The 26,386-nt window shown below is 39.3% G+C and overlaps 1 protein-coding gene across 2 annotated transcripts in view; it reads right to left on the reverse strand.

The window, feature by feature from the left end:
• Positions 1 to 2,918: 2,918 nt before the first annotated feature.
• adat1 (adenosine deaminase tRNA specific 1) overlaps positions 2,919 to 26,386 on the reverse strand; it is a 40,903-nt gene continuing 17,435 nt past the window's right edge. Inside the window, exons 5-10 of one of the 2 annotated variants that reach the window (XM_067998068.1) lie at positions 25,353 to 25,480; positions 22,505 to 23,216; positions 18,944 to 19,089; positions 16,986 to 17,085; positions 15,416 to 15,502; positions 2,919 to 6,948 (exon numbers count right to left, since the gene is read on the reverse strand). In XM_067998068.1, coding sequence (XP_067854169.1) covers positions 6,816 to 6,948; positions 15,416 to 15,502; positions 16,986 to 17,085; positions 18,944 to 19,089; positions 22,505 to 23,216; positions 25,353 to 25,480 — 1,306 coding nt within the window. In that variant the 3' untranslated portion in view covers positions 2,919 to 6,815. Of the gene's footprint in view, positions 6,949 to 12,616; positions 12,753 to 15,415; positions 15,503 to 16,985; positions 17,086 to 18,943; positions 19,090 to 22,504; positions 23,217 to 25,352; positions 25,481 to 26,386 lie in introns of those variants that run through there. The other variant, XM_067998069.1, reaches the window with a different exon arrangement.

The raw sequence follows: 26,386 nt of genomic DNA on the forward strand, positions 1-26,386 counted from the left end.
TCTGCAATTTTATTTCAGCACTAATCATTTTCAGGGGCTTGAAAAGTCAAGTCCTTGAAAAGTCAGGTTGAAACAAAAAAGTTTTCAGTAAATTTGCCAAACAAGCCAAGACTGTGACTCTAGCTTCCGATCCAGTCTCATGCAACATTGCCTGTGCAAGAAAGCTTTACTCCAAGAGTGCTTTAGTGATGTCTTGCACTGAACATGGGATCTCAGATCTAAGTAGTGATTTTGAATCTCACCTGCATTCAGACATCCAAAAAGTGTGCATATTTAGCATATTTAAGTCTCACATTAGGTAAGTATTTGATGTTCGGCCAGCAGTTAGTGCATACTGTGTCCAACGAACGCGAACCTGTACATCGAGGAAGGCTTGAAGCCTGAACTTCAGAAATCCCAGGGACCTTAACAGAAACTTACAGCAGTTGCTACAGGTAGGGTGCCAACAATGTTAAGGTCAGTAAACCGGTTAATGGAACTTTCTCAGCGGTAGCACTCTCATCTTCGAGTTAGAAGGTCGTGAGTTCGAGCTTTACTCCAGGACTTGAGCACATAATCTAGGCTGACAGTTCAGTATAGTGTTGAGGATATGCTGCATTGGTGGAGGTGCAATTGCAATCTTTTAAATGAGATGTTAAACTCGGCCATCTGCCTACTGAAATGGCCATATAAGATCCTATAGCACTATTTGAAGAGGAGCACGGGAGTACTCCTGATACTCTGCCCAATATTCACCCCCCAAGCAACCACCGCCGAAAACAAATTAACTGGTCATTTATCTCATTGCTGATTGTGGGACCTTGCTGTATAAATGCAAGTCTACCTTTCTTTGGTAAAGATGATGATGGCTTTCCTGAATTCTTTACTTTTTATTGCATCATTTGCCAGCAGCAACTAGTGTCAAAGTACGTAGCATCATAGAATGTTACAGCACAAAATAGGCCATTCAGCCCATCAAGTCTGTGCCAGTGTTTTTCTCTACATGAGATACCTTGTGTAATCCCAGTCTCCTACTTGCTCCTCATAATTTTTAATATCATTTCATTCTTTTTGCAAGCTATTATATATTTCTCTTTTAATAGAACTTAGAGACCTGCATTTGAAGGACATGCATTGAATCATAGGCAAATCAAAAATCTGACAGGAGAGCTCTTGGCAAAATCTTGCTTCAGACCTTGTGCTTCATTAAGGAGTGCACTAGCATTGTAGAGGAAAACTGAGGAAAATCCTTACACTCCTGGATCTTCCTCTGTTTCAAATGTTTATCTACATTTCCCTTAGAAGAAGCAATGGTCTTTGCCTCAACTATTCCATGGCAAAGCATTCCATTTCTTTACTTGTTCTCAAGATGTGGTGACACTAGCACCTACATTTATTACCAATATCTTTGACCATAGGGAATGGCGTCACAATTGACCAGTGCAATATAAGTCCCTTCTCCTTACCACATTTTAGTACAACCAAGATGATTATCCCAAAATTATCAAAATTGATGCCCTATCCTAGATAACAAGATATCATTCTATGATTTACAGATACACACATTGACTCCTATTAAATCAATTCACACTCACCAATACTCAACACAACGCCAATACATCAATTCACACTCACCAATACTCAACACAACGCCAATACATCAATTCACACTCACCAATACTCAACACAACGCCAATACATCAATTCACACTCACCAATACTCAACAAAACTTAAACTTCAAATCACTCAACATTTACTTCAAATCATTAAGCATTTAAGAAATTCAAAGTACCAATTTTTTGTGTGATGATCTCATGTCCGGAATTTGAGATGCTCACATTTTTAAGAACCAGAATTTTACTTGGCCACAATAAAAATCTGGTTTTCCCAATTTAATAGGTTAGTTAACCTCTATAACTCCAATTTTAATTCAGCAATATCAGAATTAAACACAAGACAAAACAGATAAAATCATCAATATAACACATGCTTACTAAAACACAGTAAATTACATTGTCTTTCATTTTGTTCTTTCTTCAGGCACGCCTTTCCAAAAACTGTGAAAATACTGGAAATAACTGCTTTCGCAGCTAAACAAAATCTTTGTTACATTACAAAAAGAGGAAAACACACCGTTAAGGGGGTGTAGCCCACAACACAAAAAGAAAGCATTCATAAAGAGATAGTACACTGAAAACAATAAAACACATTTTGTAGCTTGTGATCCTCTCCCTTTCTCCTTCTTGATTCCATCATAGAACTCCATTCTGTACTAACTCAAAGTCTCAAACTCACAATCTGTGTCCTCACCCAAGCCTGGTGTGGTGAAGGTCCCTCCATACTTTTTGTTCTTCTTTCTCATCTTTTAACCTACCCATCCGAATTTCAACTTCCTCTCTCAACCTCCCTAACTCCTGTGGCTGAAACAAGACACCTACTTCCCAGTCCTCTTTAGTTTCCTTCTTCCTTACCAGTTTCTTCATCTTAGTCTCCACCTCGCACAAAATCTGACAGATTTTATCTAATACAGTACAAGTTCCTATGTTGTCTCATCCTCCTGCACAATCTTGTCCTGTTAATTGACTTTGAATCTATTTTGTCGCCTTTTGATACAAGTCCCCTTCTGGACTAATCAAAAATGACACTAAATCTCTTGCACATAATTTCTCAAACTTCTCATCTCGGGCTCTCTCAATATTAGTGGAGCTAGCCATTCTTCAGACACTAAAGTGTTAATGAACCACCACTATAATACTGGTAGGCCAGTGTCCTACACTCTCCGAAGGTTCCCTTCCTTAACTGACTAGGCGATATTGGTCCACCTCAGTCCTAGGATCTTACTTACACTAAATATGCCTGCGGCTATTATGTCAGTCTCCTGGCTGGCTCGCCAATTTGTAGTCAATTTCTGTTCAATTGTTAGAGACGGACACCATAATAGTTAATAGCCATATAACTTTATTTAGCACAAGAATCAATACCTTACAGTATTTAAGCAGTAGGTTACAAATACAATTGAGAATTATACTACCCCGTTGTCCTTTGGGTAGAAGCCGCAACCTCGTTCCCCATTCCTTCATGCACGTACCCTCATTCTCATTTACCTGCCTGGTACTTTTTTTTCTGTTCTCTAAAACCTCTCGCAAGGGGTCTCTCTTTTATGCTATTTTTGGGGGCAGGCACAGGGGCTGTTACTGACACGTGTGTTTACCCTATCAGGGTCTTTCTAAAGGGCGAGGTGGCCAATTAGGTGTCATGTATCTCTTTAGACAAAGGGGAAAGAGTCAGCCCACTTCTTGTTTCTACATTTTGCGGGCAAGGGGTGATTGAATGGCCCTCAAAATGTCATACCCCCTGGTTGACCAATGATCAGCTTCCAACACTAGAGGGGGCCTGCCTCTCCAACTTACCTTGTTAGGCGTCTCTTCAAGGCTGAAACCGGCGGCTTTCGGCCTGTTATCTATCACTCCCTGTCTGTTCCCAAGCCACTAAATCTGAGGTCCCTTTGTTATGTTAAGGCTGTTGGCCATTTGGCAGCTTGGACAGCTGTCTCATCCTGTGGCTGCAACTGTTCATGTTAGCAATCTCCACCAGTCTGTTAGTTATCTTCGAAGCAAAAGGCCTTATAAAACTTACAAAACCTGTAGGTGCGAGTTAGTTACCATATATTCCATATACTGTTTGATGAATATAAAAAGGTGATCATATAAAGAGAGTAAAAGTTACACATCAAAAACACATATGGTACAATGAGTCTAGGTATACTGATTCTGGAATGTGGTTGCCTAGCGACATGTCCAGCAGTTTTACAGAAATTAAGAAATTTGCATATGAGCCAATCAGCTGGGAAAAATTTGCCGAGGATTTGGGTTATGATTAAATGCAACACAGGAAATATATGATGTGCCACATCATTTTATTATTTACCAGTGGCTTTACTCCAACATGTTAGATGGTAGTATGATATAGGGACAAGTGGTACGTTAGCCTTTATTGCTAGGGGGTTGGATTGTACAGGGCTCTGGTGAGACCACACCTGGAGTACGGTGTACAGTTTTGGTCTCCTTACCCAAGGAAGAATATACTTGCCTAAGGAAAGATATACTTGCCTTAGAGGCGGTGCAACGAAGGTTCACTAGATTGATTCCTGGGATGAGAAGGTTGTCCTATGAGGAGAGATTGAGCAGAATGGGACTATATAAAGAGGATAGCATGCCGGAAATCCCAAGAAAACTAATATTGAATCGGGGACAGGGACTCGATAAAATTAACATAAGTAAAACAGCAGTAATGAAGAAAATAACAGCACTAAAGAGTGACAAATCCCCAGGACCAGATAGTTTCCATCCCAGGGTTTTAAAGGAAGTAGGTGAGCACATTGCAGATGCCCTAACTATAATCTTTCAAAGTACTCTAGATTCAGGAACTGACCCTCTAGATTGGAAAATTGCACGTCACTTCGCTTTTTAAGAAAGGAGAGGGAAACCAGGGAATTATGGACCAGTCAGCCTAACATCTGTTGTGGGGAAAATGCTGGAGTCTATAATTAAGGATAGGGTGACTGAACACCTCGAGAATTTTCACTTAATCAGAGAGCCAGCATGGATTTGTGAAAGGTAGGTCGTGCCTGACAAACCTGATTGAATTTTTTGAAGAGGTGACTAAAGTAGTGGACAGGGGAATGTCAATGGATGTTATTTATATGGACTTCCAGAAGGCATTTGATAAGGTCCCACATATGAGACTGTTAGCTAAGATAGAAGCCCATGGAATCGAGGGAAAAGTACGGACTTGGTTAGGAAGTTGGCTGAGCGAAAGGCGACAGAGAGTAGGGATAATGGGTAGGTACTCACATTGGCAGGCTGTGACTAGTGGAGTCCCGCAGGGATTTGTCTTGGGGCCTCAATTATTCACAATATTTATTAACGACTTAGATGAAGGCATAGAAAGTCTCATATCTAAGTTTGCCGATGACACAAAGATTGGTGGCATTGTAAGCAGTGTAGATGAAAACATAAAATGACAAAACGATATTGATAGATTAGGTGAATGGGCAAAACTGTGGCAAATGGAATTCAATGTAGACAAATGTGAGGTCATCCACTTTGGATCAAAAAAGGATAGAACAGGGTACTTTCTAAATGGTAAAAAGTTAAAAACAGTGGATGTCCAAAGGGACTTAGGGGTTCAGGTACATAGATCATGGAAAAGTCATGAACAGGTGCAGAAAATAACCAAGGCGGCTATTGGAATGCTGGCCTTTATATCTAGAGGAATAGTGTACAAGGGGGCAGAAGTTATGCTGCAGCTATACAAAACCCTGGTTAGACCGCACCTGGAGTACTGTGAGCAGTTCTGGGCACCGCACCATTGGAGGGACATATTGGCCTTGGAGGGAGTGCAACGTAGTTTTACGAGAATGATACCCGAACTTCAAGGGTTAAGATACGAGGAGAGATTACACAAATTGGGGTTGTATTCTCTAGAGTTTAGAAGGTTAAGGAGTCATCTGATCGAAGTTTATAAGATATTAAGGGGAACAGATATGGTGGATAGAGAGAAACTATTTCCGCTGGTTGGGGATTTTAGGAGTAGGGGGCACAGTCTTAAAATTAGAGCCAGACCTTTCAGGAGTGAGATTAGAAAACATTTCTACACACAAAGGGTGATAGAAGTTTGGAACTCTCTTCCGCAAACGGCAACTGATGCTAGCTCAATTGCTAAATTTAAAACTGAGAGAGATAGCTTTTTGGCAACCAAAGGTATTAAGGGATATGGGCCAAAGGCAGGTATATGGAGTTAGATCATAGATCAGCCATGAACTTATCAAATGGCGGAGCAGGCTCAAGGGGCTAAATGGCCTACTCCTGTTCCTATATCCTTTAGAGTTTAGAAGAATGAGAGGTGATCTCATTGAAACGTATAAAATTCTTATCGAGCTTGACAGGGTAGATGCTGAGAGGCTGTTTCCCCTGGCTGGAGAGTCTAGAACTAAAGGTCATAGTCTCAAGATAAGGGGTCGGCCATTTAGGACTGAGATGAGGAAAAATTTCCTCACTCAGAGGGTTGTGAATGTTTGGAATTCTCTACCCCAGAAGGCTGTGGATGCTCAGTTGTTGAGTATATTCAAGACTGAGATCGATGGCTATTTGGACACCAAGGGAATTAAGGGATATATGGGGATAGGACGGGAAAGTAGAAGGTAGAAGACCAGCCATGATCTTATTGAATGGCAGAGCAGGCTCGAGGTGCCATATGGCCTACTCCTGCTCCTATATCTTATGTTCTTATGAAGGCTGGGGAATTTAGTTAAATTTATAATAAAAAACCATAATCCCTAAGTTCTGATGGAGGTTCTCGAACTGAAATATTAACCTATCTATCTTCTTTCCAGATACCAGAGGACCATCTATGTCTTTCCAGCATTTTCTGTTTTTTTATTTATAAACCCTTCTAAATTTAATAGCAGACAAAATGTAATAGAACAGGCAATTGCAATGGGAACAATAGCAATGTTTTCCTATTTTCCATCAAACTTCAATGTTATTATTTTGTCTCTGTTTGTTAATTGCAGCTCATCTGTTTATACTATAAACTCCGGCTATTACAAAAGCCTCTCTACACAGATGTAGAAGTCCATGCTTAGCAATATTGAAGCCTAGCAATTTTAAAAAACAATTTGATTGTTGTATGCATTTTATCCAGTGCAAGTTAACAATTTCATTCTTTTAAAAAAAATCCAGAATACAAATTTGGATCTACTGCGATCTATGTGTACTCATCCACATTACACTGGCTTTAATTACTTTTGTCATATTACTTTGCTGTTTGCTTTCTACTGAAATTGCAGAAAGTCCCTTGGGGTTCTAATCCAGGTACCGAATGCTTGCCTCTGTATTTCCTTCCAGGCTTCCTGATAATTTGCTGCAGCCTCCTTAAATTCCCAGTATGTTTTTAGTACATTATTTCTATTAAAAGAAGGAAAAGAGAGAAATGTCAGTTTCAATAATAGGAGTAATGAAAGAGCTATTGTTAGGAATAACAAAACAACAAAATGATTAAAATACATTAAAACAAGGAATCAGATACATTAGAAATTTCTCATGGTTGATTTGGCTTTTTAATGACAATTTTTCTCTTTTTTATTTAGTTTGACATTGTGCAGTTTACAGTTGTGCTATGCATCTGCTTTTTAGCTGCAGGGCACTGATACACTTCAGCAACTTGTAGTCTAACTTTTTTTTAAGCTACAGGGTACAAATAGATTTTATATACTAGCTTCTTATTGTCTATCCATTTGCTTTTTTTTGTAAATAGCTGCAGCATCTCGTTTGATTTTACATGTTAGCATTTATTCTAATTTTCCTGCAGTATTATAATTAAGGATTTCTGTTTTCGGTTTAAACCCACAAATAATGACAAAACCCCACCATAAGTACCGATTTTTGGTTTAGTAACAAGAGCAATCCTAAAGAATTTTTTTTTCTAACGCTGAAAAGGCCTAGGTAACACTGAAAATGTGGTGGGGGAGGAGGGGGAATAGAAACTATTAGCTCCAGTTATAATGCAGTTTGATTGTAGATATTTCTTTAGTACTGGATGTATTTTGTTTCAAAACTCAATAAAATGTAACCTAAAAAAGACCTCAAATTGTCATCTGTTGGAAGATGAAACGGGAAGATTTGAAGCACTCAATGGAAAAGCCCAATATCTGTGACTATTATTAAAACTAAATACTTAAAAGAAAAACAAACTAAATTATCTGAGACATATCTAGGGATCTCTCAGGTTTTTCTTTATGGCTTCAATCTAATTTCTTCCACCATTCAATTTCTCCTGTTTTCCCCATCAATCAGTTATTCAGTGCGGATACACTGGAGACCTGCTCCATGGGTTCCAATCTGATTTTTTCTTCCTTGCGGTGTGAAGTGCTCAGTGGCCCAACTGAAATTAGGAACTGGGAATTCTCCTACATTAGAGCTAAAATTCCATGCAACTCAATCAATCTGATTCGCTTTAGATAACTTGGAGATATCAGGAAAAGTAATGTGGGAGACACAGTGAAGTGTTATACTTGAATTGCCTTTTTTTGTCAAACTGCAAACAGCACGAAGTACAATAGGGGAAAATTTCATCTATGTGTAATATATAACAAAACCATATACATTTAGAAAGATTGTGTGTACAATTTCACTACACACAGTGCACAGAGGATGTCTTCCCTCAATGTCTACAGTTTACAGTGATTATGTTGCAGATTGAGGAATCAAGCTGGTTCCAGGTCACTGCTTACTGCTGCAAAAGATTTGAATGTCACATTACTTACTAAATTTCAAATATATAGTGTTATTACAACAATGTTAACAGTGACTTGCATTTATATAGTGCTTTTAACGTACAAAACTGCTTCAAGGCGCTTCACGGATTGAGCAGTAGAAGGGAATATTAGGAGGGGTGACTAAAAGCTTGGTCAAAGAAGTGGCTTTTAAGGAGGGATTAAAGTAGGAAAGGGAGATGGAGACAGAGAGGTTTAGGCAGAAATTCCAAAGCATATGCCTAGATAGCTGAAGGAATGACCACCAATGGTTGGCAATGGGAGTGGTGGATGCACAAGAGTCCAGAGTTGGAGGAATGCAGGGCTGGAGAAGGTTAGAGATAGGGAGAAGTGAGGCCATGAAGGGATTTAAAGATGAGGATGAGAATTAAGGATAATAATTTTAACAAGTCATAAAATGCAGTTTAAATTTGAGTTCATTATTGTATAAACCTTAAAAATGTTTTAGATGCTGTTTTATTACTGCATAAGGCATATGTTACTGTGAACTTCAAATAAAGCTTTGCATATGGCATATGTCCGTAGGGTGCAGGAAAAAATGTTAAATGTCCCCGTGGTGTAAAGCATTCTGGCTGGCTCAAATTTCCAGACAGCAATTAAAAACCACAAACGCTAACTTCAATATTTCTGAGCACATCTTAGAAAATTTTTCTCAACTCCTCTCAACTGCTTCATCCATTCCATGCCCCTACAAATACGTGGAGGTGGATTTTCCCCGGAGCAGAATCCAGGTGGCTGGCTGGCGGAACGCGCCGTAAGGCAGTCAACAGTCCACAAAATGGGCCAGGCCTCATTTGTATTGGGCCAGCAGGCTGCAGCCGGAAGCGGAGCACCTCCAGGCAGCTTGCCAGCTCCAGGCAGCCACAATATCCGGCCTCCAGGCTAGAGAATTGTAGGTTCCGGGTGGAGCCTGGAGGAACACTCTTGCTCCTCCTGAACCCACAGAAATTAAGAGGTGTCGGACCACCACCTGATGCTGGTCAGAGCATGCACAGTACACCCTCTGCCCAGCTCAGTCCAAAAATGGCAATGTACGTCATAGGACCCTGATTAACATTTTAAACGGGCCTACTGCCTGACTCGGTGCTGCTGCAGCCGCCCAGCAGTCGGCCCGGGGAAACATTGCTGAGGCCGCAACAGGGCAGTGGGTCATTACCACCTGGTTTCCCCCAGTCAGGAGGCCTGAAATTACAAAAGTCAATCCAACATGCCATTTTCTCAAAGCTAGCCACACCTGAAACTTTCCTTTCCCCCTTCCCCCTGCAAGAGGGTAACGTCTGACTCACTATGAGCAGTGCCACAGGAGATCCACTATACTGTTATAAAACTTTAGGATATAGTAGATCTCTCGTGGAAATATTCACTGGTGGTCCAGGTCGTGGAATGTAGTTTCTGATGCTTAGTATGATTCCACCTGAGCTAAAATGCTACAGCAGTTTACCTATAGGTGTAACACAGCAAATTTACTACGGCAACACATCACATGACTTACAAGTACAAATGCACCTCTTATTCTCACTTATATTATAATTTTTTTTAAACCTTACTGCGCATGGTGCATTTGCAGTAATTGCTGAAGATTCATGTACTTTTAATAGTTTATTCTTTGCTCCCCAAAATTTTTCTCCCCATTTATTTAAATGATTATAAAATCTACGTTTCTTGACCCCTTGCAACACTGAGGCATAACAACCATGAGAGAGTGACTATAAGGGGAAATATTATCAATGCAATAGGGCAAACACGGATTTAAAAAAATGTTGCAAGAAATAAAACAGCAGTTAAGACAGTGCATATAAACCAGAAGGATCCCAGGTTTGATCCCTGCTCTGTGCTGAATTAGCTGACACCAATGGTGCTACAACTGGCCTCAGCGCCTCTTAGATAAGGAGCTGAAATCTATGCAGAATTCCTGCTATCCAGTTACCCCTGCTGAAGTATGCATACTTGTGCATAGCTTGCCGACACTCACTATCTAGGCTCATACAAGAAGTAATGGTCCCAACTGGATCAGATACTGGAGATCAACTGGCACCTGTGGAACCATATTCCGTCAAGAGAAAAGTGATGGTTAGCGGAGAAAGAAAATCAGTAGTAAAAACAGCAAAGAGAGAAAACCTAATTTTTCTGTGCCTATATAGTGACTTTCATTCCAAGGAGAAGGGGGTTATGTTAAAATGAACTCATCAGACAAACCCATGTGAAACATTTGGTTCACAGACCATTGATATCCTATGAGACCACAGAATGAGCAGGAGTAGTACTTTTACTGGAGCCAGGAAGACCAGCAGCAGTAAGGAAGATCCAGTTTTTTTAAAAATGGGCCTTCTGGATCACTGGTCTTCATGATGCTGCTGGCTGCATGAGATCCATGCTACAGAACCCAGTGGCTGAAGAACAATATAAAAGCAACTAATCAGTCTAAGCACGAAGAGATTACTTTTTGTACTGTTAGCAATCTCAGTTTAAAATCATGTCCACTCACTGTTCTATCCTAGTTTAACACAAAATACCTCTATATCCATTTATCTATTTCCTTCATTATATAAAAAAAAACTTTAAAGATGACAACCTGCCTCTCTTTTCCTCCTCCACAAAGATGCCAACACACTTCAGCTGGTCCTTCTTCCTTTTGTTTTGTTCCATTCCAATAAAAGACTAACTTATCTTCCAGCTTTCAGTTCTGAAAGGAAATTGAAAGCTGGAAGGTAAGTTAGTCTTTTAATGGAATGAAACTTAGTTGTGTATTGCCAGTATTTTTTCTTCTTATTCCAAGTTACAGACCATTGAGTTCTACCGAGAGGCAGTGAGTTTAACATTCTCAGGGGAAAAAAAGGTGAATATGGGGAATTTGATTCAAAGTTATGCTGTATAAATAGGGTAGCTTCGCTAAATTCACCCACAGATTTGAATGGGAGTGGATCTCAACATAAATGTGAATATATTAGTTCCCTTGCCACGAATTTCTCCCCAAGATGATTAAACATCTGTCACTGTGAGAGTTGTCCATTTACCAGACTATTCCAAGAACCCATGAAACACACTATCAAATAGTTATGAGTGAGTTGAAAGCTCATGTGGTAGGTAACAAGCATTCCAGGGGCTCAAACCCACAGTTTGATGGAAAGGTCTACTATAGACTGTGATCTGTGCAAAGTTTCTAATTGCATACTTAATTAACTTCATCATGTGGTAAAAATATAGTGAACATACATAAGATGTTAACAAAATTGCCCAATTTGCATTATTGGACTCAATAAGGTATTAATTCTCAGGACAGCCAAAAAAATGACTGTCGCATGTGACCAAACAGCTCGTCTTTTCCAAGTGAAACATCTGCAAAGCATTTATCTTTTGTGAAGGCTGGTCTTTAAAAGTGCAATCCATTAAAGAAAGATTTTTTTTCGTGTTGTTTAAACACACCACCACGCTATGACCAATAAGATTTTGTGCTGCAATATCACACGATACACATTACCTCAAACCTTCAAAATGCTGTTTTTCTAAATTAAAAACGCTCTCTCAGTAAAGCCTTTTTACTTGAAAGTAGCCGACAGTAAAAGCAGCAGTGTACCAGCTCCAACTGCTTTAAAACCTGCATGTTTAGAAATGTTGAAGATGCTGATGAATGGAATTCATTTTACCACAGTTTTACGGTAAACAAAACTTGAAAATTCACTAACTTTATCTTGTGTATTTGTGTATGGTTGAAGATCCAATAACTGAGTCCTTTAAAAATTTGTTTCAAAGAAAATCTCGGCAGAATCGACCCGTCCACCATCAATTTAGCAAAAATAAACGTGCAAAAAATTAGAGCTTCCACGATTTTGGAAGCTTACTTCATCTGTTTTAAGATAAGCACCACTAGGGCTTTAACTATTAATGTTTGGAAACCTGCTCTAACATCATACACAAAGCAACTCTAAGAAAATAATTCAACAAAAGCTACTACAGTTATCAACAGCCAAATATTTGGCTGGTAAGAAATATTAATGTTGTTGCCCAAACGTGTCACAGTTGACTAACTGACTGCTAGACGAGGAAATTTAGTTGTAAGGAGTCTCATGAGTGGCACTAAGAATATGGCTGCTGCCATCAACCTGGGATCTGTAAATAATTGTTGGAATCTTGCCTTTGCTAGGAGATTGAAGCTTTCCATGTGCATGTTCCTAAAGTGATCCAGTGGCAGTGAAAAAGTGATTTAAAAAAACCTCAGAAACCAGATCAGAACCGCATGATATATACACAGACATAAATTTATTGTTCCAGTATTAGTTAAATTCATATTTTCATTGTGTATATTTCATCACCAACATATCCCCACACCATTTCTCTCCATTTGTTAGTTTTCATTTTTGGCAGAACATTTTTTAAACATCAATAAACATAAATGTTTCTTCAGTAACATTACTATTTTTGATGGACAACGTGTATAATCTGCAAGAAATACAGAATGGTTATTTCTCTTGTGGTCTGGAATCAGTATATGTCTTTTTTGTAAAATGAGTGTCTACACATTAATGTGGCTAATACTAAACACTAATTTTAACAAATGCTCAGGAGTCTGCAGCCACATCATTTTGTAGCTGTGTATAAAACCCTCAACGCAAATAGTATGCCTCAGGTTATATTCTCCCGAATCAAGTAAAGCAAAAATGCAACTAAATCTGAATTAATTCCAATCATCCACTTAAATGAACTGAATCCTAATCAATTACAATCTACAATTATTTGGAATTTATTTCTAAAAGAATTCAACTTAAATTATATAGTACCTTTAATATAGAAAATATCTTAAGGTGCTTCATAAAGGCAAAATGGACGCATAACCTTAGTAAGAGAGTTAGAAGAAATGACAGAAAACAAGGTTCAAGGGATTTTAAAGGCAAGGAGAGAAGTAGCAAGATGAAGGGGTTCAGGGAGATTAAAAAGTAGGATCAGAGACGGATGAAGGAGGGAAGGGGGAAATGGACAGGAAGCCAGAGCTGGAAACCAAAGGGCTCAGGTTGAGAAGAGCTTCAGGGTAGGATGGGAGGTCACAAAGGGATTTGTAAGTGAGGATGAGGATTTTAAATTTGATATGGTGTGGGATAGGGAGTCAGTAGATAGTGGCAAGGATGGAATTGATACGCAAGCAAGCGTTAGAGTGGGGCAGGATATGAACAACAGAGTCCTGGAGTTTGTGTAAGGTGGAGCTTGAAAGGCCAGTGAGGAGGGCTTTGGAGAAGCTGATTATGGAGGCAAGAAAAATACGAATGACGGTTTCGGCGAAGGTAGGACGAGGTAGGGGTGGAAGCAAGCAGTATTGCAGAGGTGGAAGTAAACAGTTCTGGTGATGAACTTGAAATTTGAAACTCGGCTCTGGGACACCAAAGTTGCGTACCATTTGAGTCAGTCTAAGCCAACAGCCGGGAGGGGAGTCAGAACAAAAGGTATGGAGATTTTGGCAGGAGCCAAATCACATGGCTTAGTTATTTTCCGAATGCTTAGTTGGAGGAGGATCAGTCTTTAAGACAAAATGTCTGGCTTTGAAGATGAGGGTGGAAGGGATGCAGAGGGATAGTTGGTTGTTGCAAAGGGGAGTCTAGGATTATCTTTACCCTTTCATGTGATCATGGAAAGGGAACATGATTTGGTAATGTATACTTCAACATGGTCAAGCCAGATCTGCCAATGGGCGACCAGGCAAGTCGTGTGCCCGCTGCACGTCCGAGCCCGTGGATCTCTGACTTGAGGGTGCGCAGGTGGGATTTGCACCAGGAGAACAGCAGGGATGAGAGACTAAGTGACTTGGTGAGGACAAGGGTGTCAAACAAGAAGCAAAGGAACTGTTCAGCAGATTGATAGAGGCAGAAGTATCATGAAAGAGGCAATTGGGAGTTAGAGAATGTGTTGGTGAGGGAATTGGGGAGAGTGGTGGGGGAAGCACTATTTCTAGATGCATAAAGTGAAGTGGAGTTGGAGGTGCCACAGAAAAGTGAACAGTAATGGACTGAGAAAAATGGCCTTGGCAACAATCAAAGCCTCATAGCTAACAATGTCAATAAGAACATAAGAAATAGGAGCAGGAATAGGCCATACGGCCCCTTGAGCCTGCTCCGCCATTCAGTAAGATCATGGCTGATCTTCGACCTCAACTCCACTTTCCTGCCTGAACCCGATATCCCTTGATATCCTTTCAAGGGGGTGAAAGGCTGAGAGAAGATAGGAGGGTGGAGAAATCAAAAGATTGGGGCAAAAGAAATTTAGATAGCGATTGAAGTCACCGAGAATGATTCACCGCTAGGTGCAAAGGCTAAGAGGAGACAAGAAATTTTGTTGAAGAAATCGGCATGTTGTTTGGGAGAATAGCAGACAACAAGGACTTTGAAGGAGAGGTAAGAGGAGTGTAAGAGTGTAATTTCAAACAACTTCAGAGCGTAGAAGGATAAGTTGAGATGGGACCTGGTGATACGAACTAGTCTGCATCTATGGCTGTTTGAGGAAAGGAGTGACTGTCCATCAGCCAGGTTTTAGTGCAGAATATCAACAGACTTATCCAGGATAAGGTTGCGGATAGGAACAGTGTTTGCAAGGGAGCATACATTCTAGAGATCAATATGGAGTGGGAGACCTGCTGGGAAAGTGAAAGGCCTAAAGTTACATACTTACTGAGATATATGGAGAAATCTGCCCACCCAAAGATGACACTTAAATAAATCACTTCTAAGAGAAAGCTAGAATCTTTCCAGAGAGAATTTTTGTGGAAGATATTAATTGTATACTTACCTTTCAACATTAAACATTTATAAGATGTTACATCTGTGTGCCTTTAGCTAACACATGAAAGATAAATAAGCCTAGTTAGCGCTGCTGCCCGCTCACAAAACGGAATTCAAAATTCGGAATACTATTGCAGGTGTGGTATACTCACAAAGTAATCTTTTAATGTACCTAATGCTTTATTTTGTAATGTTTATAAGGGAATAAAAGCTACAGCTTTCTTTGTTAAACAATCCTCTACTGAATACATTCAAATAAAAATTTGCTTGGATGGCAGCTACATTTCATTCTGTTTTATAACTACTTCTATACCCGTTGATGCTAAAGTTATGACCTACCGAAGGGATATTGGGTGATTGTCTTCAGAAAGGAAAGTGAGAAGTTCTCTGAATGCAATGAAAAGCTCAGCCTTGCAGATTCTACACCTGCAAATAAAAAAGCAAATTTACTACATTGTAAAGAGCACCAGGTTTATTGGTAGTAGAGACGCCACTTTGTCTCTACTTGCTAGCCTGATGCAGTCAAGGTCATTGCAGCCTTGAACTTCTTTACCTCCGACTCCTTACTGGCAGCCACAGGATTTCAGCAACTTCAGTCAGTCTGCAGTTTATGCTTGCATTAAGCAGATGTTTGCTAGAGCAAATATTTTCATCACTTTCCCCAAATTGACAACCAGAAGCAGCAAGTTGGAACTCCGGGGCTTGTTTGCAGAGAATTCCATCTTCCCCCCAAGTGCAGGGTGTCATTATCTGTACCAACGTCACCCGGCGGGCTCCTTTAAATGTCAACTAACTTCAGAAACGCTCTCTGATTTAACTTACTCAAGTACTTACACACTAATTATCACCCTAATATGAGTCAATTGTGCCTATCTTAACTGCTCTCTTATCTAGTCGAGTGCTCCTATGAGATACTCTCACAGTGGACTCAGCATAGGAGACGGAATACTGCTGCGGTAGTCATGGGCTCTTGAGAGCTCATGATCTGCGACCTGTAGGAACTTGGGCCTGAGAGAGCACAGATGCAAACTACAGAAAGTTGACAGCTGCCATGGCAGTCTGGCCCAGCTGGCTTCCCGGCATCAGAGTGGGCACTGGTTGAGGCAGTGGTGAGGATGCAGACATGCTATCATCCTGAGAGAGGGCAAAATGATCCATTCCCATTGCTTGACTGCCCCTGCGATCTGGCTGCAGCTCAGTGATCAATCTGCTCTATGAGTGTGTGCGCATCGGAATCGTCTCTTTGCCCCTCTAACTTTTAAAGTTTTACTATTCAATATATATTATCCTTATTATCACAAATTCTGTAGCCTTGCCACTGATTCCATCCCCCTCCGTGGCCACGGTCTCAGTTTGAACCAGACTGTTCGCAACCTCGTTGTCCTATTCGACCCAGCTGAACTGCCAACCTATAGCCTAGGCCCCACACTTTGGATTTCGCTCCCTAAACCCATCCACCTGCCTTTCCTCCTAAAAGACCCTCCTTAAAATCCATCTCTTTGATCAAGCCTTTGCTCACCCCTCCTTGACTTGGCATTCAATTTTGTCTGCTTATGTCTCCAAGAAGAATTTTGGGACTTTTTCAACGTTAAAGGCGTTAAATGCAATTTGTTGTTGTTCTTACCAAAATTTATCACTTCACATTTCTCTGCATTAAATTTCATCTGACATCTATCTGCCAAGTCTACCACCCTGTTATCCTCCATTGTGCTCTATACACAAAGCAATCCAGAATACCCTACATAATATGAAATCACTAATTTGAAATGCTTTAATTCGGTGCAAACCATAAATTTAAATAGATTCGTAATATATATTTGTACATATAAAATACACCATGCACAAATGTCAAGAAATTCAGATGTACACAAAGGATATGCTATCTAATTAAAAATGCATAATTCTGTACCTGGCTTGTGGGGTTCCAAGGATCTTTTTTGTTGCTCCTTGCTTATAGCCATTTACAGAGACATTCAGTGGCTGGTGCGGAACAGCACACCAACTTATTGCTGTATGGGATTAAAAACAATTACTTCTGCTTAAAAGCATCACAGTCATTACTTTACGAATATATTGTCATTAACTATATTTATTATGTACATACAATTTACTATCTATTGAGTTCATCAAGAGTTGCATCAAATAGTTGAAGTGCGCACAGTAAATTGCCTTGCCTTAAAAAAAAATCATAGACTAAGATTAAAATGTTGCATTCTGAAAAGGAAATATGGGAATTTATGATCAAAGCTTCTATGTTTTTGATTAAAGGGAACAATCTGTAAGAAGAAACCTTTACTTTCCTCCTCTTGCTGCTATGTCAAGTCTCAAGGTTGATGAGCTGGGGCTGACACAAAGTAGAACTATGCACCAGTTCCAGTTGAAGAGCTGGCACTAGCACAGCCATGAAGAGCTGAGTGACCTCCTTCTGTGCTGTAATTTCTGTGATTCTACATCTGTCATCCAGCAGCTTTCATCGCTGTCATACTGGATGCTACTCTCAGAATCATTAGTAATTTAAAACTTCAGCAATAATCAGGACACTCCCCACTCCTTTCACCCCATTATTTGTAGCCATGCCTTCAGTTGTCTAGGCTCTAAGCTCTGAAATTTGTTTCCTAAATTTCTCTGCCTCTTCACCTCTCCTCCTTTAAGACTCTCCTTAAAAGCTTAGTTAAAGAGGTAGCTTTTAATCATCACTCCCAATATCTCCTCCTTTGGCTCGTTGTCAATTTTTGTCTGATTACACTCCTGTGAGGCATCCTGTGGGATATTTTCCTACATTAAAAGGCACCATATAAATGCAAGTTGTCAAAAAAGATTTCTCCTCATAGTTAGAACTCTTTTTTTCTGCAACCATATTGAGTGGGAGAGAGTACTTCACATCAAAAGCATTTCTTCGCCTCTTCCACCACCACCCCCCCCACCCCCATGATAACATACTGCTTTAATGTTCATACTGTGGGCGCAGTGCACATCATGAAACAGAAGCTAACTCCAGGAAATATACCCACTTTTGAATCAGCATGTTGACAAAACAAACCTTACACATATTTATAAATCCGCAAACACACTGTATAAAACATATTTTACGCAGACAGTAAAAGCTTCTTGAATGGGGTAAACATTAAGTTCCTTTGAAGGGTAGCTCTTTCATAATTAATTTGATAGTTTTTCTGCTTAATCTTCCCTGCTTATACTGCAGGTAGGAAAACTGAGTGTGTACAATTTTTTTTTTATTACAATCATATTTGTGATTTCACCAGTCATAAGGTGAGCACCCGATGACAAGTGCCAACAATGGGAGATATATGACTTTACTACTCGTGACACCTTTCATGGAAGCAACTAGCTTTACTCCTACTCAGAGAGTTTAGGTGCCTGATGGCAACAGTATTAGGTCCTTTATGATACAGGGTTGCCTTTAATAACAATCTTTATAAAGAGGCAATAATTACAGCAGTTTGCCTATATTACAACAGTAACTACACTTCAAAGGAAATTCATTGAGTGTGAAGTGTTTTGAGATAGCATAAGGACATGAAATGCACTTTATCAATGCAAGTTTTTTTCCTAATCATTTTATAATTAACAGGCTGGCTCATACTTATTGCTGTCAGCATTTAGAAATGCTTTACCAAATATTTTTTGCCTGAAACTATGTTCTGAAGAGATAATGTGGAATATAATTAATCATAGCAAATAAACATGATTCTTTACTGTTTGAGAGGTATTCAAGTTTTGTACTTTTAAATGCATTGCAAAAATGCTGCAGTCTTTAAAAGGTTAATGTTTCAAAGACAAACACCAAGTTTGAGGTTCTGAATAACATCTGTAAAAATGTTTTTTTTTTAAATTGTATCTCAGTACCTGCTGCACAAGGTACAAGTTTCCCTTTGCTGGGATCATAGCTACTTTGTGCTGAACGGCGACTGTGCACAAACTCCAACTGTGACTGTAGCAGCATTACATCTTGAACTCTGAATTCTTTTGGGAGTGAGGTAATGTGGCGACATCTGTTGGAACACAAGGGGAAATGAGTAGTAACTGAGAATGTTTCCTTTGGATATAGGACCTTTGCTTGTCACTTTGTCAGAGATCAAGTGATTATATTTAAATATATGGTAACACTGAGTGGAGCACATACAACTCAGTTTTCATGCATTTTAAAATTACTTTGATTACATTTTACTGGCGAACAAACAAGATTTTGTTACAACAGAATGAGAAGTTAACCTACCCAGGATTGTTACACATAGTAAAATTTAAGGCTACTCTTCATAATATAAAATTAGCTCTATAATTACAAATTTTTTTTTGGAGGGTGTTGGTAATTTTGCGATTCTAATGTCAACCAGAACCAGCAGTTCAATAAGCTACAAAAATAACAGTCTGGTGCAGACAGATATTCCCAGTTCCCAACACAGATTCAAGACATAAGTAAAGCAGCTATTAAGCCATTAATTGGCAGGCTGATGAAACATAATATAGCCATGTTGCAGCTTCCGAATGCTTAATGGTTTGCACACTTCAGGTTCAGAGCTGTTGTTAACTGGCTAAATACTTCACCAAAGCCATGCAAGAGGACAGCAACAGAATTTTGTCCTAGTGCAACTGTCATCATTCGTACAGAGTAGGAAAGGAACATTCAAGAGGTTAGGGAAAATGGCACCCATTTCTGCACTGAGAAAGAACAAACCTGCATTTATATAGCTCATTACACAGCTTCAGGATGTCCCGAAGCGCTTCACAACCAATTACTTACTTTTTGAAGCATAGTCACTGTTGTAATGTAGGGAAACATAGCAGCCAATTTGCGCACAGCAAAGTTACACGAAGAGCAATGAGATAAATGACCAGATAATATATTGTGGTGATGCTGAAAGAAGTATAAATGTTGATCAGGTCACCGAGAGGACCCCCCGGCTCTTCAAATAGTACCACTGAATCTTTTACATTCACTATAGAGGGCAGATTGGGCATTGATTTAACATCTCATCTGAACGACAACACCTTCAATGGTGCAGCATTCCCTCAGTACTGTATTGAAGTATCAGCATGGGTTATATGCTCAAGTCACTGGAGTGGGGCTTGAACTCAGAGGCGAGCATGCTACAACAGAGTCAAGGCAGTCAAAGGTCATTCAAGAGGTGAATGAAGAATGAATTCTGAACATTGTCCCACATCCCATAGTATTCTAGTTATTGGGCAACATTAACTTCAGCCTGGAAAGACGTCACCATTCCTGAGAATTAAAATAACTTAAATGAAAGTAATTGTTTTTTGTAATTTGCAGATAAAGATTCAATTTTAAACCTTATTCCCTTAATCCTTGAAAAAATTTCATAAAGTGTGCAGAGAAGGTTCAACAAAGAGAATCTCTGAAGAAATTTATCTGGCTATCTCTTTTAACTTGTAACAGAATGCTTCACTGTAGAGTGTAACTGATTCCTAGCTTGTTTATTTTTCAACTTCAATACATGAGAAAGGTTACATAATTCACAAATACCAAACGATGTGGGTGAATTAGATTCCTCTTCAAGATTGAAGCAAAATACATGAGTTTTATCTGCTTTTTTTAAACTTTTAGTCTTAGTAAAGACATTTTACCAATACTTTAACAAGTCTCAAACTGATTCTGTAAAAGTGTAAAATTTGTGTGCATCTCATTGTAAAACAAATACAGCTCTATTAATTTCAGTGGGTTACAAAAATGTATTTACTATCTTTTTCCTTTTCCAGTCCAAATAATTGAAGTGTTTCTGTTGCCAATGATCTGACTATGGCAACTGCCACAAACTAGATGACACAGAAAGTGCAAACAGGAAGCACAAACACAGTATCTCAGTAATGCACAAAGGATTACAGATGGTGGTAAGCTAAAATATTAATTAGGTTATGCTTTCACTAATACTATCATTGTATATCTAACTCAATACTGAAACACAAAAATTACAATTTATGATTGTTAGTATTAAATAAGGACAGAAGCTAGGAGCGTGTGTTGCCACAATGCTAATATTCGTGTGTCAGCTAATTCAAGTGGAAAGTAACTACAGGTTAAGCAAAATTACAGATACAAATTTACCCATAATTCTTCCCTTTTTTATTATAGCTTTGATTACAAGTCTCCTCTGTGGTGCTCTGCAAGCACTAATTTAGGCAGTAGCATGTGAAGCCAATGCAGCAGAGTGAAATAAGGCAAAGAGATTCCCTTCCTGCACAGCATGGAAATCATTGTTTATGGTCTCATTTAGCAGAGGCAAGAAATGCCCATTAGTCTTAACCTAATTAATATTTGTACCTGGGAGAAGCTATCACTAAAAAAAAACCTAATTGCCTACTTCTGTAACTTTCCACTTCTCAAACTGCCTATTCTTATAACACGTATATCATTCCATATATTTGGGTGAGCTCCAAATTAGCTTTGTACCCCCTTCTCCACACTGCTACACTTTTCTCTGAGGCAGTCCCAGCTTTTCCCCGAGTTTCTTGCCATGTATGCCGTATGCTTACAGCAGCCAATTCGGGAAAGATTTCTGTTAAATCTTTTGATGCAAAGTTAACCAGTATCTTCCAAGTACATCAATACAAGAGAGCTGCTGCACTACAGTGAAGGTGTAGTTCGGATCAGATATGAAGAGGCCATAATTTATATTACCGTAACCACGGATCTGTAGACAAAACTGAAAAGAGCACAGCACGGCTACAAAAATATTACAATTTCTCACTGCCAGTAATCTCATAGCTTTTCAGGGTGCAAATTAAACTCAAATGCACCAAAATAGAAGGCAGTTATGTGTTGTTGACTCATATCCACTGGGAAAGAATTGAGACAGCCAAACCAGTTCAGTTCTGGATCTTTACCAAACTTAGAGAAAGGAGACTTTCATTCCATCTATTTGGCCTAGATTCGAAACAAGGCAGCAAAAATAAAAGTAGTCTCCCAGACCCACAATTTACTTAGTCTTGATATTAATCTTTACTCTCCAGTTTTTTTAATGATTGATTGTATTTCCTATTTCAGTCATGATGCAATCCTACTTGGCTGGGATGACAGGCAAATAAGTTATAGACTCCACTGTGATTTGTAACATGAAAAGTACACTGAAATTAGTAAACAGGAGCAAGCCTCAATACAGAGAAAGAAATACTCAACATACCAGCCCTGCTAAAAAAAAAGAGTACAATTCATCACACTTGACTGAATACAGCCAAATTTGGAGCTAAATGCTGTATGTAGTTTACTCGAGATAATTCAGTCAATTTTTGTGCTTAAAAATTTGAATTATCGAGTAAGTGCTACAAATTAAATTATTAGATCACTTCAATTAACCATTTCAAATTATTTGGAGTAGACTATAGTACCACTTCTTCAGACTGGCCAAAATACTTTTTATATGCTTTACAGAAGTATCGTCATGTTGTTACCTATCCATTATAGCTCTCCTCATGACCTCCTCACTATATGGACACTGTCCCACTACAATGGAAGAGAAATACACAGGCTCCTCGAAGAAATGCATGAGAAGTGCTCCTTGACAGCCAAGAATGTTCCAACGAGCAAGTTTATCACTACAGGACATCGATAATGTCCTGTCACCTCTCCCTGGCTTCACCCTCAATGATTCCACACAATGGTAGTTAACTCCAGGCTTATGGGGATCTTGAAAGCCACCTGGTACACATTTAGCTCCGGTTCGGTACGTGTCTGAAACTTTGATTTGCATCTGCCTGGTTTCATCTGTGTCCAATGCAACTGCATTTTGAGATATAGCAGTATCTTGGCTGCTAATATGCATTGTTTCTGCTGCACAAATGTGATTGTCATCAAACCTGACATCAATACTACCTCTTGCAGACTGATGATTGGGTTTTCTTTCAGGAACACTGCTACCTCCAGACACAAAGTCTCCACTTCCATCAACCCTTTTTACTCTTTTTTCAGGAACCTCTGTGGCACTTTTATCACATTTCCGTTTTTTGTCCTGTATGTACTCTTCATTATTTATTAAATGTACATCTTCAGTGCTTTTATTATCTTGAACAGTGATATGTCTCTGCTCACCAGCCTCCACTGCTCTCACTTTCGGGCAGGGTTTGTTCTCATTTTCTGCCATTGGGATAATAGAAGCATCACCACCTGCAAAAAGCAACAGATAAAGGTTTCTATTCAAATCACTTAAGAGCTTTTAATTGTCATTAGTCTTCACAGCCTCAGAGGATTAAATACTCAGAGCTCAGGGACCTCAGAACAAATCTGATAGAATTACTACAAAATCAAACATTGGCTAATGCATCTCTAAATCACTATGTACTTACCATTGACCATATCCAGTTGATATCCAGTATCATATTTGCTAATAGTTTCCAGTTTTAATTTGATGGGGCTAAAATTATTGAATACGCATACTGAGGACTGAGAAATTTGTTTTTCTTCAGTTTTCAAGTTCAAAGTATAAAACAAATCAAAAGTAACTGCCAGATGAAGCAGTGACGACAACATTTAAGAAACAGCTGGCTGCTGTGATAGTGGCAGGTGAAAGACTCTAGGTTCATCCTGGATGTATATGTTAGGATAGATCAAATGGACTTCCTTATTAATCTTGTGAAATACAATATAGTCCCCACCACTTATATCGGGCGTGTTGGCGTTAATGCGATTAGCTCGCTATAAGCATTGGACAGTGTATCATATTTTACAGACACCGAGAGAGAACAGGAACAGAGAAGATAACAAACGGCTGACTGGATTACAATTCTCTACTGTCTGCACCAATTACAATTGGTACCAACAAATGGTTTGTCTGAGATTTAAACCAAGAGTTTTCCAATGTTCCCAAATTACCGACTGAAGAATTGGGAGTTAGTAAAATGCAGGAAAACCAGGAGGGACAGGATTTTTTAAATCTCTGCAGCCGTTACTGGTAACTGAGCCATTAGTGGGATTCCAGTTCAGAACAGATGAATGTAAACAATGAGCTAAATCATGGGCTTAAACAGATACGGACACAGAATGACCATGGTGCGATGTAAATACAAATACGATAATGAGGTGCGAAGAACTTATTGAACTGCCTGAAATAGCTGGCGCTAGAAGCGTCGTTACGTTATAAGCGGCACCTTTGTAATTGACTCCTATGATACTGCCAAATGGTTAGCCCTATTTGTCAGACATATGCAGCTGCCCTTGATAAGCGTGGACAGTGTAAGTGGCGGGTACTGGATCAGCTTTGTGAATTATATTTTTGGGCATGGGTGGACATCGACCACTTTATTCAGTTTAAATAACCCATTGGCTCAGGGTTTAGGCCTAAGGAAACAATCTGAAAGAATTCCTGTAATGCAAATTTTGACCAAGAGCAATGGTTTCAACGATACAGCATTTGCTTCATGATGGTATAGTCATGAAACAATGTTCCAGCTATGCCTATGCTCCTTGTTAGACTAAGAATCACACAAGGCCACCTACACATCTTCCTACTAGATTAGGAATAAAGTGGACTGCATGAGCACCACAAGGTGACATACCCTGTTCTACATCAGACAGATATTTCAAAAAAAGTGTGCATTTTCTTGATGCCTGATAGATGAGTATTTGATAGAAACAGGAGTAAGCCATTCAGCCCCTCAAGTCTGTTCCACCATTTGATTAGATCATGGCTGATCTGTATCTTAACTCCATCTATTCACCTTGGTTCCATAACTCTTAATACCCTTGCCTAACAAAAATGTGTAGCATGGACAATTAGCAAAAATTACCCAATCAACGATTGCAAGTTTGGGACCCAAACTCATGACCTTCTAGTTAGGACCTAGGATCTGACTACTTGAGCTACCAGACTGCCTCCATAAGCTTCATCCTAACTCTTTCATTGACATCCACATCCAAACATTCTGTTTGAACCAATGTAAGAACCATTAGGCTACGGAGTTCAGTTTACAAAATGCCAACAGTATCCCAATAATCTGTTAGCAGGTGGGATGAAAATGAATGGAATGATGTTGGGCTTTCCATCTCAACTCCTGCAACACCACATACTCAGTAGCAAACTTGATCAGTGGAAAAACTGAACAGGTGACTGGATGATTGTGAATCACAGAATACAAAGTGGGATGAATCCACAACCTCAGCACAGTTAAGTGAGTTGCATATTTCTGTAACGAAGCAGATTTGTTTCAAATTTCCACATTTTTCCCCCAAACAGCTTTAAAATTTTCCCCGTGTTAGAAATTCAAATAACCAAAAGCTGTGCTATAATTAATTAGTTTTACTCACATGGAGTGTGGCTTATAAATAATACAAAGGAGATGCCTGGCTTCAGAATCCATTTTGCTTTGTGTCTGCCTGCAATGAAGATGCTATTTTTATCTTTAAATGCCTCTTTCAGTTGATAATATAAGTACCTGTAATACAAAGAAAGAAATGGAAATTTATAATAGCAAATAACATGCTTATTTGGCTATTTCTTATTTTTATGTATGATTAACATCTGGTACCAGTATGTGGCTAACACCAAAGTTTTCAAATAGTAGATGAATGTAGTACCCTTATTAACTTATACTTGCAGAGTTTCAAGCCTTTTCATTTCTTCCCTTTGCCACATCCTTCAGTAGATTTCAGTAAACAAATGGAAGTCCTTTGATGATATAGTGGCATGGTGCACTGCAGCAGCAACGCACAGTACCAGGGACTGGAAAGATGCAAGAGCAACTTCATATAATCAGCCTTGATGTCATGCATATATGCTGAATGGAAGATTGCAGGCTGGGGAGGGAGGAAAGTGCATAGAAGAAGGGAAGAGAATTTGTAGAGCAACTGTCAGACTGTTCCCATGTGAAGCCTGATGCTTGGTCATAGAACTGCATGAGGGGAGGCCTGAGAATAGGTCACCTGCTCTACCTCTCAATCACTGGTGGTTGTGTCTTGTCAAGACCTGCATAAGTGGAAATAGATGGCTCTAAGTCTTGCTTTCTTACCAACAACCTGATCCTCAACTGCTGATTGAAGGACAAAAGAAAGCTTTCATTTTAACATTAGCCGGGTCAGAAAAATCATTTGCCTATTGCCTACATTTATGCAATTAAAGAATAAAGAAAGAAATGTATAATACCACTATCTTATAATTCAAAACAAAGTAGACCATACCCAGTCACACCCCTCAATTGATGAAATTCCAAATTGAAAATGTACAATGCAAACTTCAACATTTACCATCATTGAAACTTGTTAGCACATCTAGATTGTGTTTCTTCCTTATTGCTGGGACGTTTCATCAAGTCATTGATGAAGTGGCATCCAAGAAAGCCTCC

Source organism: Heptranchias perlo, chromosome 16, assembly GCF_035084215.1.
Source record: "Heptranchias perlo isolate sHepPer1 chromosome 16, sHepPer1.hap1, whole genome shotgun sequence".
Lineage (NCBI taxonomy): Eukaryota > Metazoa > Chordata > Chondrichthyes > Hexanchiformes > Hexanchidae > Heptranchias > Heptranchias perlo.